Below are 17511 nucleotides of genomic sequence, written 5' to 3'. Positions count from 1 at the left end.
AGAGTCTACGGTGGTGCTCGCATTTCAAACTCATTATCGAATATCGATAATGGAATAGAATATTCCAGCCGGGGTCCCCCATGCTGCTCCTGCTGCTCGTTTCTGTATACCATATATAATAAGAGACACGCGTCACCTTTGGCTCCTGCTACCTTTGGTTTTTTGGGGGGTTATGTGTACATCGAGACGACGACGACATGTCGAAACACGAGACACAACGTAGAAAAGAGACCCACCGCAAGACAACAAATTTTGTCAATAATAAAACTCAAACAAGCCTAGCAAGGGCAACATAGTGTATAAGGTAACCGCAGGAATCATTACACTATTGCTGGTTGTTGTTGTTGTTTGTTTGTTTCAAAACAAAAATGAAAAGAGACGCGGGGGGAAAGGCGTCTTTTCCCTCCCACTCAAAAATTTCCATTCACTTTCTTCTTTTGTTCTTTTTTCTTATACATGGGAAGTGAATAACAACTAGACAACAACACACGTGAATAAAAACTACTACAGTGTAATACATTTCCGAGTGACCAGTCGAATGAAAACCACACGCCCAGCAAACCCAAAATTTATAAACAGAAAACTGTTGAAATAATAGCATTTTTAAAAATGTATTTGGTGTTATAAGAATGCCTCCTATATTAGTCAAACAACCTCCGCAAAATGTGTTTTCGGGTTAAAGTTGATGCGGCGCGATCGTTGTTGCTGTGTGCGCAATTCGCGTCATGTAACAGCAGAGAAGATGTATATCCGGTACCGAGTATTGCCAATCTGGAATAAGAGAATAGATCCGGTGCGCGCGTTTCCCGGATGGTAAATTTGGGTTGACGTCGCGGAGATGGTCTTCAAGGTTGAAGGACATCAGCGTGTTATGAGAATCTTCTCTTTTATATTTTACGGGAAGAAGAAGAGGCGATATGTATGTCATGGCGCAGAGGTTTTCGGGGGAGGTTGGCACACACAATAGCCGACAATGATGACCCAACCCTCCGTCGCCATGGAGGAACAAAAGCGGGAGTCTATAGCCATAAGAGAGAGGATAGTAACAGAGCCCGTTGCTAAGACGTCGAGTGAATAGATACTACTATACTGGACAAGAGATGATAATAAGACGCGCCCGGCTGCCGCCACGGGAGGCAAAGAAAACCATTGGCCGCGTCTGAAATCGATTGAAACGGGAATCCAATATTGCTCCGACCTTTTTCTTGTTTTATCATGTGAACCACATCCAGGCACAACAGCAATGACATTGCTGTGCCCCCGTTGTTCACAAAAGGTTTTGCCGGGCCACACATACACGTCTAGATACGACAACACCACCACCAGTTCTATATACATTTGTGAGTGCCAGAGTCGCCTCGGTTGACAAAGATTTCCTTAGACACGGAAACCACGTCCCAGGGTGTGTTACGCGGCATATCCACAGTGGCGGGCGAAACCGTCTCATGAATGGAACGATATATAAAACGAAGAATAATCGACACTTCGATTCAACCGAGGTCTACCACACACGCCGCCGGACTGGATATATAGCCAGCGGAGATATATGTCTATTCTGCACACGACTTTTTTTTTTCTTTTTTCCTCGTTCACTCCCGCGGGACTTTAGGGGTGGCGTATTACACACAGACCGAGAAAGATGGACGATCGCGAGCAAATGCACCCCAAAAAAGGATTGAGTGAAGAGGTGGACAAGTCCATTTCAATCGCGAGCCAAAGAGATCGACTAAAAAAGAAAGAGAGAAATATAAACTATCTTTTGTCCATGTATATAAGGAACTTCCAGTCTAGGACTCTGTGTGTATCTAAGCTCCCCGGTCTCTATTATGCCACGCCCCTCCTTTTTTTTTCCTTCTTCACCCGACGGTTGTGACGCTGATCGATAAACACCGGACCATTTGATGCGATTGAAGCGCAGCATATTATAGTCTCTCTCTCTCGTTCTCTCTAGCTCCTTATCCAGGAGCGAGGAGAGATAAAAGACTCGGCAGCGCAACACACAAAGAGGCGACCAGATTCTATTTCCCCCCCTTTGAGTGTAGTGGAACCAACTGGCGTCTCTCTTCGTATTATTAGCAGCAGCAGTGCCCGGTTATCATACATATGGCGAAAATTGTCGCTATAGTGAGGAGATGATCATCTATCCAAAGCGCTACTACACACGAGCCACACTCAACTCTCCTGGAAGGTGTGTAGCTTTATTAGTAGGATCCAGTAGAGAACACGAACACAGCCAAAAGAAAAAAAGGGCGTTGCCCTTATTGGCGGCCTTGTGGACGACGAACTATATGGAGCGTGAAAATTTGGTTTTTCTGCCAGGCCGAACAGACACCTTATTTTTTTTTTTGGTGCATATCTACTACAAAAAAAAAAGAAAAAAAGGGAAATTCAATTTTCTTATTCGCACGAATATAAAATAAGATATAGCGACCAACCTTCGCCAGTCTAATAATAAAAGAGCGCAAAAGGGGGGGGAGAAGAAAAAAAGGGGAAATCTACGACGTCTATGACGTCTTTGGCATTCCGCCTACTCCCGCCCATCCACCGATCTCTCTCGACACTATTATACTATCTCTCCTGACTGTATACATCGTCTGGCGACTTCTTATTTCCTCTTTTTGTCTTTTATTTCTTTTGGCTATTTTGATTAATAGTCGCTCCTCCTGCCGTACCATCTCGTTCGTTGTAAATAATCGCGCGAGAAATGCAGAAAGTTTCGCTTATCCCTCCCCTTTTTCGGTTGTTTGTTTTTATTTCCTCGCCAACTGTTTTATTGTCTTTTTCACCGAGACATCAAATAAAAGGTGAACACACAGACACATTTATCGATGAGATTCGGCTTTCCCCTGTTCCAGCCCCCCTGTTACGCACGGACCAGAACCGACCGACACTGGAACGTAGAGCAACTCGCACGGAGCCACCAGATCGTGCAAAAGCTAATCTCCTTTTGTCTTCATTTCCCTTTTTCGTCGCTGGCTGACGATGGTGGCGTTTCTCGCGTAGTCATCGAGAAGGAAAAAACAACATAAAATAACGCAAAGAAATAAAAATAAAAAGATGATGTAGAGGCGGGAACACGAACACGGTCATATTATGTGCTGGAAAACCAGAGATGAGATAAGGCAATAAAAGGCAACGACTTGAAGAAACAAATACAGAGGCAGAGAGATAGAAAGAACAGAAAAGAAAAAGGAGAGAATACATTATAAGAACCCACATGTAATATTGAAGGTGTGTGTGTGTGGAGGTCCAGGTTGCGTGCAGCGCGTGAAAGTGAATGTATGTGCGTCTGCTGCCAAAACAACAAAACAGAATAAATATGATTGTTACACACTGGTCGCCTAGCGCCTCGAGTAACGCATCAATAGAAATACTCACACGCCCGATTCAGAAAAAAAAATAAAATAAAAAGGAAAACCAAACGAGAAAATAAAACATTCACAATTTTTGGCATAATAATATTAATAAGACTTTTTTTGGGGGGGTTGTTTTGTTTTGTTGGAAGTCAAAAGAATATGTAAGTGAGAAACGTGTGATGAAAATAATATTGCCAATTGCAGTATCTGGCCGATAAAGGCTGAACTCAATTATTACTACTCGGCCAGGTCTTTTTGCAATTATTCTTCTTCTTCTTCCTCCTCCTCTTCTTCTTCCTCTTCTTCTTCTTCATCTTCTTCGTGAGTTTGAGCAACGCTGGTAGTTACTTCTTCTTCTTCTTCGTTGGTTACTTCATCAGCTGGCGATATGGTATCGACAGGATTTTCTGGCGTCGGCTGTTCGTCGTCGATGGACTCTTCCACTGGGGCGGATTCAGTTTTCCTCCGGATGGGCTCCTCCTCATCACCCCAGGTGAATTCCGCCACCGGTTCGGGTTCGATCGCTTCCGGTTCTGGCACTGGTGGCTCTTCTTCCACGACTGCTTCTTCTGTCGCCACAACTTCTTCCTCGACGATTTCTTCGACTACGTCTGTCACTTCCGCTTCCGGTTGTTCTTCCACCGCCACCACCTCCTCCTCAACCGCTGCAGCAGCTTCAACTTCTGGATTATTGCTTCGTTTAAAGGTGAATTCCTCCTCACCGCCCCAAATGTCCTCCGAAGCCTTGACGATTCCAAACACAAATCGATCAAAAGAAATCTGAACAGTCCGTTGTTGTTGTTGTTGTTGGTTTGGTGTTGGATGGCGTCAAAGTCTCGCAGAATTAGGAAGAAAAAGAAAAAGCCATTCGGGGTTATTCATATTTCCTAGAGAGTTAAATAAATGATGTGTCCAATCCAAGCCAAAAATTTCACGAGTGGAAAAAAATAAAACATTGTGTAGGAGAGGAGAGTGAAAGTTGAAAGAATTATATTTCGAAGGAAGAATATGATAGTAAAACGAAGGCGCTTTGTTATATAAACTTTTGTGATTGTGATCATTAGAGAGGATAGTAGGGGTGATGCACTACCAGGGGATAGAAATCATATCGTCACTAAAAAAACAAAATCTACCGCTGGGAAACATGGTGAAATAGTTAAAATTATTTCAAATAGCGATCAAAATACAACCGATCCTGATGTTGTTCAATTTTTTCTCTTGAAGCGATCCCGTTGAATGTGGATTATATTAATGAAGGGGGGAAAAGGAGCATGAAATAATATTATACTATATAATAGAGAGAAGCCACAACAACGAAACAAAAAAAAAAGAGAAATTAAATAAAAATGAATTGCAACACGCGCGCATTGTCTTCGTGTGAACGATTCGGCACTCATCAATCAGTGAGGAAATAACAAGTGTTTGTGTAATGGATGTGTGTGTGTTGGTTTGTGTGTGCCAATAATTAAGTAAATTTAAAAGCAGCTCGCGCGGTTATTTGTTTGAATGAAATTGTGCGACAGACCGCCCCAGTGAGTGGAGGGAGGAACACATCAGAGCAAGACACTTGTTTTGATTGTAATTTTGTTTCCCTCTCTAATGGATGACTGATGCCCAGTCAAATTAAAGAAATAAAAAAAAAGATTAAAAAATAAAATAAAAATCGTCCATTGGGTTATTCAGCATATGTCATATGTGTGTCAGTTTTGAATTTGAAAAATTTGGTTTGTAATAAGATGTTTTGTTAATTAAAAGATGTTTTAATTAAACGAAACCAGTTATTATTATTATTAATATTATTATTATTTAATGTTGGTTGTTTTTGTTTTATTATTCGGTGCTTACTGCGACTTCCTCGGGAACGGCGTCGGATGATTCTTCGACTGGAGCTGCAGGTTCCGGTTCGGCCACCTCGGGCTCAGGTTCCGGCTCGGGAGCGGCGACTTCCTCATCAGCTACCACCGGCTCCTGAAATTAAAAAAAAAAAGTTAAATGACCTTAATGGACTGAAATCGAATTGAATTGATGTGAAATAGCCTACGGGTTCGGGCTCGGGTTCGGGTTCCGGCTGTGCCTCTTCAACTGGGGCACTTTCCTCCTCTTCGACAACAGGTTCCGGCTCTGGCTCCGGCTCGGGCTCTGGTTCCGGCTCGGGGGTTGGCTCTTTGACCTTTGACTTCTTCTTCTTCTTCTTGACTTCTTTGACTTCCTCTACAGGCTCAGCTTCCGGCTCTGGCTCAGCTTCCGCTGCGTAGTAATTATCTTCCGGCTGGACTTCGTCATCGGCGAATGCAACAGTCGAAGATTTCGTTTCTTCCGCTGGCAAATCCCACGGGTCCTCCGGCTCATCTTCGTATTTGGTGATCATCTGAGCCTTGCGATCCTCCGCCGCAATTCTGGCCAACTCCTCGTTGGCTTGGGCCACTTTCTTATTCACGCGATCCTGTTGTTTGGAAAACAAACAAAAAAGGACGCGCGCATTCCGCATTTATAAACGGTGAACGATTGTTGCGTCCATCCATCTTGGATGGAATAAATTGTCTGTCTAGTCTGGCATGTCATAGGGTGGCGCTGGGTGGAGTTTTGGGAGCCTGGAGAATACAGGCAAAGCATTTTCGGTATGCCAATAGAGAGACAGGTTGAAGAATGCCGGTGCGTCAATCATGAAGGAGCACCGCCGTCATTAATAAACGAACAGACGAGTCGAAGAAGGAAGAAGAAGCCGTCGCCAGCGGGATCGATGAGTGCTGGGTGGGTGGGGATCCGTTGCTTGGCAATGGCCGCCAAGCACGCCAGGAGGTAAATAAAAAGGACTAGGTGCAGGAGCCATAGCCATTGAAACATTGATAAGGGTCTGTACAATATCTATAGCTTAGGCTCATTTAAGTGTATCGACGGGGGGGGGACTTACGACGATGCGTTCGGGATCCCTCTTCTCGTTGATGCGGTTCCTGGCATCAACTCGCCGAGCCATTCGCTGATCCTTGGTCGTGTAGATGACTGAAAACAGCAAAACAAAAAAACAGGCAAATAAATGGAATTGAAATGGAGACACGTGCGGAATTCAGTCGACACGCGCAGTCAATTTCTCCGGCACTACGAGAAGATTAGCATCGGAGGCAAGGATGGGATTACGGATGAAGGGAGACACCATCCGAGCGCGATCCCCTTCTCTCTCCCGACAGTGAAATCCCTCGGGGCAAAATGCGGGTGGCCTTTTGTCATTACTCATTAGCGCATAACATTTCTCGAATTCATTCGCATGCTCGTGCGGATTGCCTCAGACTTGTTCTAATTAAACGAATCAATTTGGGCCAATTGAAATTTTCCCGCTTTGGAGGGGTAAGACGCATCCTTGCCTTGAATGCAAGAGACGAGGTTTATTGGGTATGAAAGTGAAGGAAATGAAAAGGTTATGTGGAAGACGAGCAGAGGAATTGGGAATGTCTCATTATCAAACGAGAAAGTTTTCCTTCGCTCATAAATCAGGACAGGCGGAAGAGACGTTAACACACCTGGTCCGGAACTGTGGGCCCGTCGCGAACTCCGGATGTAAGTGGACAGGAAAGAGATTCCGCATTTGATTTTGCTGTCGTCCTCGGAGAACTTTGGAACGCTGCGCTTCGACTGCGGGTAATGCCCTGCGTAGGAGATGCAGGCCAAATGACCTTTACCTTGTTAATAATTCGCATGTTACGTGATTAATGAGTTAAAAATAAGCGACACGCAAAGGAAAGAAGAAACAAAACAAAAAAAAAAGGAGAGAGAACAAAAATTACAATTAGGATGACGTTTGCAACAGTGAGACAACAAACAAGAACTAGGGAATACAATGACGTCTTTTCACATCGATTTCGGGACAGATCAATAATTTTACACGTGAGGGGCAATAGCACCTGCACGTGCTCCACAAACATCCGACGACACCTGAAATTTGGAAAGGTGTCGTAAAAGACTGAACAAAAGGGTTCCTTCAATTCCCCCATAATGTCAACCGGAAGCCAACCCGGACATGAACGATGGTGTCAAGCTTGGACTTAACAAACAAGGCCATTAAAGAAACAAATTTTCCCTAGTCTTTTAAAAACGTGTACAGAATTAAGTTGACTCTTTTCCGACTGTAACTAAACTATTTTCGATTATATAAAGAAAGAATTCGTAACGTTCATTGAAATTTAATAAAGCAAAGCCAAACCACTAACCGATCGTTCCCTTGTGCGAATCCGAATCCCTGCTGGAACGGCTGGACAAGTACATTGAGTGACGGGAGTCGTAACTGGGGGACTCGAACGACGAGGACTCGTACGGCCTTAACGACGATGGTCGGAAGTACGAGCTAGAGCTGGCTCTGTCGTAGTCACTACTGCCACTTAGGTACCTGAACACAGAAAAGAAACAAATGATGGATGATATTAGTTTTCACGTCGAGATTTGCTCATTTTGCTTCATTACCGAGCCGAATTGCGGCTGGCCAATTGAGACGGTTCCATGTGGTAATTGTTAATCGGAGTGTAGCGATTGAGCACGGACGAGGCCGCGTAACGCCAATTGCGCATATCTTCTTGGATATCCTAGTGACGAGAATAAAAAAGGAGCACGTGAATCGTATCAAATTTCGATTAGGAAATCTGGGAAGAAGAATAGACAAAAAAGTTCCTGTAATAGGGAATCTGTCGGAGTAGATGTCAATTGAAAGACACAATAATTCACCAGAAATCCGGCAGCCGAGAATGGAAAAATGGAGAAGATGTATCCAAGTAACTCTATATATAGAGAGTTCTCCTCTTCTCTGATCTTTTTGAGTGCCGGACAAAGTCCGCCGCAGACGTTGGGCCCGCTGCGATAAACAGCTCTCCATTCCAATAGACAAGTTGAATAGCCGCCGCTAAATCCTCTCGCTTCCCAGGAAAGTTGATTGTCTTGTCCGCATTTTGCGAAACGGCGGCCGCCTTTACTCTATTGAATGCGTCGTCCTCCTCCATATTCTTTGAACAAAACGTTGAATTGGACGGACGACGGCGAAAACGTGACCTTACTATTGATTCGTTCATGAATGGATGGACCTGCCAAAACTGTCCGTCATTCAGCATCATGCGGATCCCGCGTCCTATATCGACCGCCGACCCAATTCCCTGTTTATTCTTGATAAAAATTCGCCGCTTTTTTCTCGTCCCTTACTTCATCATTTTCCCCATAACATTTTAGATGGATTACATTATCGAACGGTTAGTTGCCTCCATTTTTTCGTGACTATTCCCAACGACCTTACAGACCTAGTAGACTCGTACAGCCTGACAATACATCATCATCATCATCAGTCCTATCTTTTTTTTGTCCTCCTTTTCCCTCTAAGGGTAAATGGTGGAAAACGACATCGTTCAACAAGGATTTTTTTCTTCTTCTTATTTCCTCCAAGTTTCTAAATTCCCCCCAATATTGGAGCCATTTAAACCCGGCACAGAGATTTAAAAGTGATAAACGACTTACTTGCATAGAAGAAGCAAAAGTATCCTCCAAGTAGGAAGCGGGATTGTATTTCGGCACGACCTGGATCATGATGGGCTCCATGGCGTCGGTATAGAGAGCGCTCATCCGGTGGGCAGACATCGGCACCGAGTACATGGGCGGTGGGGCCGAGGGCGTCAAGCGTTGGTGGGCGATCCTGGGGATGGATCCGTGATAGGTTTGCGCCTAGAAAAAAAGCCGATTAGAGCGACGACGACGACGACGAACAATTAAACATTCATGATCTGATTAGCGAAAAGCATTTGGCATTTCGGCGGCAAGAAGGAGTTGGTTATCATTTCGAGTTGAGCCATTGTTAATTTTCGTGTTAAATCATGTATAGTATGCGCATCAAAAGCATTTGTATTATTGACATTCTTTTTAGGCGGAGCAGTTTCGTTTCCACTCAAGGTTTCCCTCCCGCCCAGCGGAGCAACAAATTACGACCGACCGGGCCCATTCAAAGCTAAAAGAAACACACAGCAAAGAGGACAACAAAGTTTTTCGTGGGAAGAGAAAAAAACGGAAACAGCACTCGAGAAAAAAGAAAAAAAACTTGTAACGAATAAGATTGGATTTTTTTTTTCCTCTTTCGGGAAAGAGAATAATAGCACAAATAAAACAAAGAGAAAACAATCATGCGCGCATGTTATTATATAAAAAGGGCGATTTCTCTTTCTCGCCATTGATACTGCCAATCGTTTTGCGATTTGAACGAGCCGCGCCTGTTATTATTTCGACTCACCCATTTTGAGTAATAGAAACAAGAAATTTGTTTGGGGGAATATATATTGTTTGGCGATGAATAAAATTGCTAGGTTGTGCATAATCATTACAAAGAGCTCTATGTGAAATGCACAAAAGAATTTTTGGTTAGCCTCAATAGCGTTTTGTGTAAAGAAGAATAGAAGAAGAAATGAGTTGGCATATCAGTTTCGTCCATAAACCCCGTGATTCGATTGCCCTTCTTTCCTCCCAAATCATTTTCGCTTGATTGCGCCAATCGATTCGAGGTCATGCCGGACAACCCTTGCCCACAGGAATTGAGGATGTGTTGAAAGGAAAAAAGAGAGTAGAGAGAGAGAGTGAAATGGAACCTTCACGTATATTATGACGTCAATGCGATCGTGCGCCAGCACATTTTTTTGGCATTTTTCAAAAATGAATGAAGGTTGTGTGTCGTTTGCCGAACAAAGGCTTCCTCCCATAACAATAGGAAAGAGGTGGCGAAACCGGTATAGAGTTATTATACAGCTTCACCCAACAGTCGATCAGGTGGTTAAAAAAAAAGCCATTTAATGCACGCTTTATATTTGCACACAGGCCATAAAAGAGTCAGGACTAAAACGGGCTAGGTTCAGGTAAATTTAGATAAGCCAGCCGTTTTCGGTCGTTTCTGCTTCCTTATCGTTGGTTATGTAACTGCACAATTTTTTTCCTCCCCGAGGTGGTAACAGAGCGAGTTAATTGAAAGTCGAGGTTATCGGAATAGACTGTCGCTCATTACCCGGCAACCAATAAATATGAAACCGAGTACAGAATACTTTTCGGGGAATGCAGTAAATAGCGTTTGAGAATAGCGGATCTGGTTTCGGTTTGATTTTCGTTAACGGTTGGCACGGCGGTTAGTCGTCAAGTGATCGGTTTAGATTCACCACCCAATTCGATAGAAAGCTTTCCAACAGAAATACGAGTACGTAGAGTAAGTGTGTATACCTTGCCTAGTCCTGGTAGATGGTGGAAGGACATCTTTGTCACTAAGTGCTGCTCGATTTATGTGCGTGTTCCAAAACGTAAAGAAAATACAAAAAAAAAAAAAACGCTTGACCTTTCGCACGAAATTAAAAGGACATATGCGATCAATATGTGATCAATTTTCGGTCTTTTGCAATGAAGACAGCTCCATAATTAAAACTATTTCCCAAAACAAACGAAACTATATTTTCTAAATAGAATTCCAATTGGCTAATTCATTAAAATGTTCGTTTAATTGAAAAATAATGACGATGAAGACCGACATGTTGATGGAAGACCAAATCAATATTCCATCATCGTTGTCGATTGCAATTGGACTCGATTTACTGCTAAATTAACGGAGCAATTTATTGATTTTAGCATTAAATTTATAAAAACCAACTTCAAACGTTGGCTGGTGGAAATAATTTATTCACAAAAATCTATCGAATATCAACGAATCAGTATCTCTCAATAAGCTTAAGGTCCAAATTAGAACTTTTTAGTGTGCAAGAGTAATTAGTAATTGACGAGACCTGGTAAATTAAGCCATAGCCGATTTGAAAGCCTTGTAACTACCAAATAGATACAGCGTCCTTGAGGACAGAAATTCTACACACAGCAATCATATGCAGGTCACACACTGTGAATGGAAGAAGGCGAAACGATTTGAAATAGAAACTTTTGGGACAGCGTTGGATTTAGGTTTGATGGATGGCGTTACAAAAAAAAAAACCCGTAGCAAGGCGGATACAAGTGCAAAATTCTAACTCAAAGAAGATGTTGAGGCGAAACCAAAGAAAAACAAAAAAGAAATTGCCTAAAGGTCTCGTAGGATTAACCTGAGACGGCACGTGCTGACTACTTCTTTTTCTTCACTTTTTATGACCGCAATTCTATTTGCCTTTCCCTTACAACAGCAAAGACAAGCTGGCGATGTAGCTACAAGGCTAATAAAAACAGAAAGGATGTGTGCGGGATGAGGATTTTCGTCGTATCCACCCCCTCCTTCTTCTACAATATCCATTCCTACATCATAAACTAAGCTGGTGAAAGCTTTGTCGACGTCGGTGCGTGTTCGCGGACTATACAAAGTGCACAGCGGGTCTGTGTAACTATCGTGTCTGTAGACGGTCGGAGTCTTCTTTTAATAGTTTAAGAAGAAGTTGAGGAGGTGCATATAGAAACAAAAGGATGTACGCGATTCCCCAGCACGACACGTTTCTCTGTGTACAGATGTGACCGACGTGACCGTGGACATGGTGGTCGTGGACGTGCCAAGTTGGGGGCAACGGCGCGTTATGTGTACACGCCCAGGCCTTCTGCTAGACATTCCCAATATATTGCGGCGGTGGCGACGGTGGTCTAAAACACGCCCTTCGAGGGTGGTCGCATCCGGCGAAACGGTAGAGCGCAGGATTTGAAAGGATCATTTCGCCCGCCCCGGGAGTTCAAAGTAAAAGTTGATGACGCGCGAAGAGAAACAAATCAGATAAGAAACGGGGAAAAAAACGTCGTGAAACATAAACTAACTTGTGTCTCACGGTCACGTGAACAATGAGGGTGGACGGGGGCGTCCCTCACGTGAGCGACAGACGCATGTCTATATACCACCACGCAGTAATTAGCTTTCGCAGCGAGTGATGCCATCACGAAACAATTAATTAGACAAAACTCCACTTCGTTATTCGGATATTCGTTATCAGGGGCTCTTATCAAAACTACTGTTCAGCAAATCCCACTTTTTATTTTGCCAATTTCGGCGGGTCATTACTCATTGGCATGGCTTTCCGACTGGTAGTTGCTGGCAATCGATAAAGCTTAGTTTAGTGATACATAAGATGCGGTTCCAATCATCCAAAGTTGGGATTAGAATTAAGGCTAAGACTAAAATAAAAACGGCAAAAGATGAAAAACCAATCAAATTACAAAATTCAATCATCTTTAACTCAAGCTCTATAAGAAAAAATTGAATTTAAATTCTAACCTCCAACAGGCCAGGTTCAAATAGAATTCTAAATATTGGCCAAATGGTGAAGCCACTCGAAGTCAATTATCACTACGTCAAGTAATTATTCAAAAAAATCGGTCATGAATAATTGAATGAATAAGGAAACGACAACAAAAAATCAATAAAATGACTGGCTAATAAATGCTCAAACTCTAAATGCACGAAAATTTTAAATATTTAGTTGCAATTAAATCGATCATCGAAATCTGGATTAACCGACGTCCATGTCTATCGTTAATTATTATCACGCCATTGTGCAGAACCTTCTCCTCCACTAGATCAGTTTCTTGCTGGCCAATCGCCAATCCGCCGCCACCGACAGACTCCCCTATTCACGACCCAATCCCATCACATATCCAATTTTTGATTTTATTTGTGGGTCCTTAATTAACTCGTTCCGCATTCCCAGGCATTAGCTGGATTGAATTGCTCAAGTACGTTGCTCCTCGGCTATCTTTGTTTTAGAACAAAGGCAATCCTGGGACATTGTAGTGACAGGATCTACGCTCGTTGTGCTCCACACAAACGACATGAACATGTTTCTGTAAAATTCCACAGAAGAAAAAAAAATGGTGGGGGAAGAAACAAAAAGAAAACGAGGCAGAAAGATAATAAACAGTGTGATCATTTTACGAGTGCAAAAAAAAAAATGCCGCTCAATGATGTAAATCATCAGAGTTGTCACAGTCTAATGCAATCGGATAAATTTCGAAAGATGCCCAAATGGGATGTCAAGACTTTCTTACAAGTAGTAGACGAAAAAGAAGACCGAGTGGATTTTATTAATAGCCTCCAGTCCATAAAAGAGTTGGCTGGAGGATTGTGGGATCGTTTTTGTTTTATTCGACCAACGTTACATTATTACTTTCCCTTCCATCCCACTTTCTCAATCTCGATCGAGAGGGACGATGTATTGTCGTGAGTAAGATTAGTCGATTATTATTATTATTATTAGTAGTAGTAGTAGTAGTACTAGGTCCTGAATTTATTTTGATTCTTTTTTTATGGAAGGCGACAATGGATATTTCGACATATCACCAAGGGATTTGGCTGTTGTTGATATTTACGAGCATAGGCGAGGCATTTGTCAGCGGTATTAAAGAAAACGAAAAAGCGGAAAGACGATAAATCTGCACACTCACATCCGGTCTACATGTCCGGAACTATCCGGGGTTTTTTAGCGAAGCCAGGAAGCCGTTAGCGAAAATGACCGGCGGACGAGGTTTAGATAGAGAGAGAGTGATAGAAATAAGTAATGAGTGAAACAAAACAAAAAAAGCCGAGATGGAAAGAGCCAAGCGAAAACGAGATAAAAGTATAGCCAGTAGTATAGCTTGTGTGTGAGTGGTGGCGCAAGAACCTATTTTCGGTTACTGCCGTCAACGGGCAGGCAGAAAAAAAAAAGCGGACGGGCGGGCGCGAACGGACGGCCAACTTACCCGAGGAGTCGACGACACTGAATAGATTGAGGCGCGCGGATACGCCGATGAATAAGACGAATAAGGCGAATACGACGACGAATACATTTGCGGATGATAATCGCTCCAGTACGACGCCTATAATCAAACACAAGACAAATTCCACACAACAGTTTCCTTCTGTTCATTAAAACTGTTTCCGAAGAAGCTGACGGGATTCATTAGTTTGTTGTCTTCGCTTTTCACGGACAAGTTTCACGCAATTGTTAAATCACGATCAAATCGAAGGAAGAAAAAAAGAAGAGGAGAATGTTGAATTACACGAAATCGTCCATAAACAAGGCTAACAATTCCAGGCATCTCCTTCCTGTCTTGTTCGCATACGTTTTCCAGTTGGCTATTTCTTTCGAGATCCAAGACTCTCCCTTCCCACACCTACCTACCTCCTTGCATGAGCTTATTTTAGTCCGGATCTTTTCCTATCTTTTTGTTTGGTCCTGCAAAAGCCAGTGGCCGTGCAGAACACCCTTTTGTTGTGTTGTTGTTTTTACCAATGCGCTGCCGACGCCGCTACCGTCCGGTTCCCCTACGGTGCGCGGCGTCCGTTTCTATTCCCGTCCGCACGGGGCCGAAATGAACTCAAAACTCTTTACAAAAGCGTCGGGCGCGTGATTTTTTTTTGTTGTTGTTATCCCACCTTTTTTCTTTTTGGGAAAAGAGGAGAATTTTGAACGCCATTTTTTTTTTTTTTTTTTACCGGCCCACAATCTCGCGTGTATTGCCTGGCAAACGGGTCACGGAGACTCTCTTCCAATATCCAGGCCCGACCGACTCTGCCGTGTCCGTCATCAAGCGTTTGCAAGGGAGAAAATGAGGAGAAATAAGATAAGACGTCGGTTCAACGTCATTAACCACACGGGATAGGCGGCCACTACCCAAATAAACTCCATGTCGCAAAGCTCGTGAGTAAGTGAGAAAGCTTGCTCGAGTGAAAATATCTTCAAACTCGTCATTTCGCTTCTCTCTTTTTTCTTTCGCTTCCGCCTTCATCTGGTTCGCTCGTTCCTTCTTCTTCTTCCATCACTCGTCGACTTCCTAACTCTGTCGAGACACTACATGTGGCAATAGACACCAGTAATAGTCTGGAGCTGGCCTCTGAAAGCCTATTAAGGCCAGTGAAAATCCGCAAAAGGACGTCAACGTGAATGACGGCGTGCGATTGCGGCTAGCGAAAAGGGCGGACATTGGAAGTGAAGGATAACAATTGGTAGGCGCGAACGCGAAGCATAACGCCTGCTTTCTTGGCCATTGCTTGGCGACACCGAAAAAGCAATCATTTTGACACGCCCGACCGTTTCCCTCCGTGTCTCCCTTCCGCTATCGCACCAGCCATCGTTGTTCTCTCTATCCCCCCCCCCACCCACGTTCCATTCAAACCACTCATATTATTCTTTGTGCGAGAAGGCATTCAATTACAAAGGAAATGTGTGCAGTCAAAGAAGCCGCTGTTTCTCACTTGAAAGGCTTGATGGACTCTATGATTCGTTCTGTTATTCTTAGACTCCCGGTCGCCGAGACTCGACACCATTCCCCAAATCATTTCCGCACATTCAACCCACCAGCCTCTATATCCAGCCGTAGTCTCCTAACTCGTGCATTGTTGACAAGAATCGACTTCTGACAAAAAAAAAAAAAAGAAACAAAAGAACTTGACGAGAGAAAGTGTGTTACATATTCTTGGCTGAACTTGGCGTGAGCCGCGTGACGTACTCGATCTGATTGCCAAGAAACGGTTACCAAAAGGATCGAATCCAAGAAGGAAGTCTCTGGCGTTCCGACGTACCCAACTCGCATTCTCTTCCAAGTCCTAGCCCAAGACCCTAGTATCACCGTACGTGCTGAAGAAGACATTGACTCGAATAAACAAACTCCCCAAAAGCAAAACATAAGGTAAACAAGATCAACGACCAAGTTTCGTACGGCAAGGGATCCAAATAAGACAGCGACGGGACTTTTTGGCCGATATGAGTTGGCACAAACAACACGAGATTTTTAAACTGAACGCGAAAAAAAAATCAGAAAAATCAACTCACACAAAAAAGTTTAAGGATAAGATCACGTGGTGTTGGTCCATCCAAAATTAGACCCCGGAGGTGCTGGGAGCGCAGGATTACTAGGATCTATTAGGAAGGAAGTTGGCGTAAACACTGCCCACGCTCATCCTTTCCTCGTTTTGCGATCGCGATTTACAGTACATTGCGGGATATGTGCGTGTGACATTTAGCAATCAACCCATCACTCTTCTCTCCCTCGTGCCAACGTGAATCTTACTGATAGCTTGCCCACCCATTTCGCAAAATGTCAGCTGTGAATGCTATGAAAACACGAAAAACACAAAAATAAAAGGAGGAATGAAGCTGTGTTCCTTTTTTCTTTTTTGGCTGTGATTTGCGATGCCAGAGACTCAACCGAGATCCACTTCCTTCTTCTTCTTTTGTCTTCGCGTCAGGAGCACTCACGTATACACACACACACACAATCACATTAAAACGCATCTTCTCTTGTCCCCTTTACGAGATATCCTCCTAACTTTTGCATTTTCTAATAACTTGGCTCCTAAAACTTGACGCTGCACGAAAGACGGTCTAATATCTTCACTCCTTTTTAGTTGGCGACGTTCTAGTTTTGTCATCACAGCAAAAAACAAACATTTTTTTTGTTGTTTTTGGTTTGGCTGTGAAGCAAAAAATGAACGAAGAAAGGAAAACAGTTGAGGGGATTTCAACCGCCCCAATAATGGGAGACTTACCGGCATATAGTTGCTACGCAGGGATGACGTGTAGGCCGACGATGATGAACCGCCATAGGAGCTACCGTAGGAGCCACCATATCCTCGTTGACTGGAGTAGTAGCCTGCCATTGCGTAATCGTCTTCTCCGGATCCGAAGAATGAAAATAGGAAACGATAGGGTTCAAAACCAAAATAAAAATGAATAGACAATCATGGGCATAAATTAATATGAGGCATTCTCTTACCCGATTTCTGTTGTCCAGCCAAGTCCAAATGAGAAAAAAGATCTCCCTAATTAACAACTTCACGATCGGCCCAGATGGGGGAAAGGGGTCTTTTGATTGAGGGAGACGCTTTTTCTTTCGTCCGGCCACCAAGCAGAGTGCGTCGTCGACTGTACTTGTAGTGAACGTGGAGATGGAAAGCGACCCGAGTGCTCTACGTCCGAAACAAAACTCTTCCACAAGCTCGCAAGCTTCCACAAGCTTCCACGAGCACTAAATTTAGATGCCACGGTCAATGAGAAATAGACTTAAGAGAAAGAGAGAAAAGAAAATAGGAAGAAGAAGAAGGGAAAGAGAAAGGGAGAAGAGATAAAAAACAAAACAGAATACACTTCTTGTTCTTCTTCCCATTTCCTTCATCTCATCTGCCTAGACTTTCTTGGCATCACCTACGCATATTCCACAATGGGCT

General features: G+C 43.4%; 1 protein-coding gene across 5 annotated transcripts; it reads right to left on the bottom strand.

Moving 5' to 3' along the window:
• Window positions 1–3063: 3063 nt before the first annotated feature.
• On the bottom strand, window positions 3064–17281 carry LOC124337576 (sodium/potassium/calcium exchanger 1-like). Of its 5 annotated transcripts, none has more exons than XM_046791613.1 (12): window positions 17061–17281; window positions 16834–16955; window positions 14046–14162; window positions 10578–10625; window positions 8844–9047; window positions 7809–7927; window positions 7559–7734; window positions 6872–7030; window positions 6268–6356; window positions 5398–5799; window positions 5202–5324; window positions 3064–4100 (listed from the first exon to the last, which is right to left on the bottom strand). In XM_046791613.1, exons 2-12 carry the CDS (start codon window positions 16942–16944, stop codon window positions 3618–3620), a joined length of 2031 nt encoding a protein of 676 aa, XP_046647569.1. In that variant the 5' UTR covers window positions 16945–16955; window positions 17061–17281; the 3' UTR covers window positions 3064–3617. The 5 variants fall into 5 exon arrangements, with proteins under 5 accessions (XP_046647569.1, XP_046647570.1, XP_046647571.1 ...); XM_046791614.1 differs by having other exon boundaries at window positions 6872–7024; XM_046791615.1 differs by having other exon boundaries at window positions 6872–6997.
• Between the last annotated feature and the right edge of the window lie 230 nt (window positions 17282–17511).

This window comes from Daphnia pulicaria, chromosome 4 (assembly GCF_021234035.1).
Source record: "Daphnia pulicaria isolate SC F1-1A chromosome 4, SC_F0-13Bv2, whole genome shotgun sequence".
Lineage (NCBI taxonomy): Eukaryota > Metazoa > Arthropoda > Branchiopoda > Diplostraca > Daphniidae > Daphnia > Daphnia pulicaria.
Note: the sequence above shows the minus strand (reverse complement) of the source record. Positions and strands in the feature narration are given on the sequence as shown.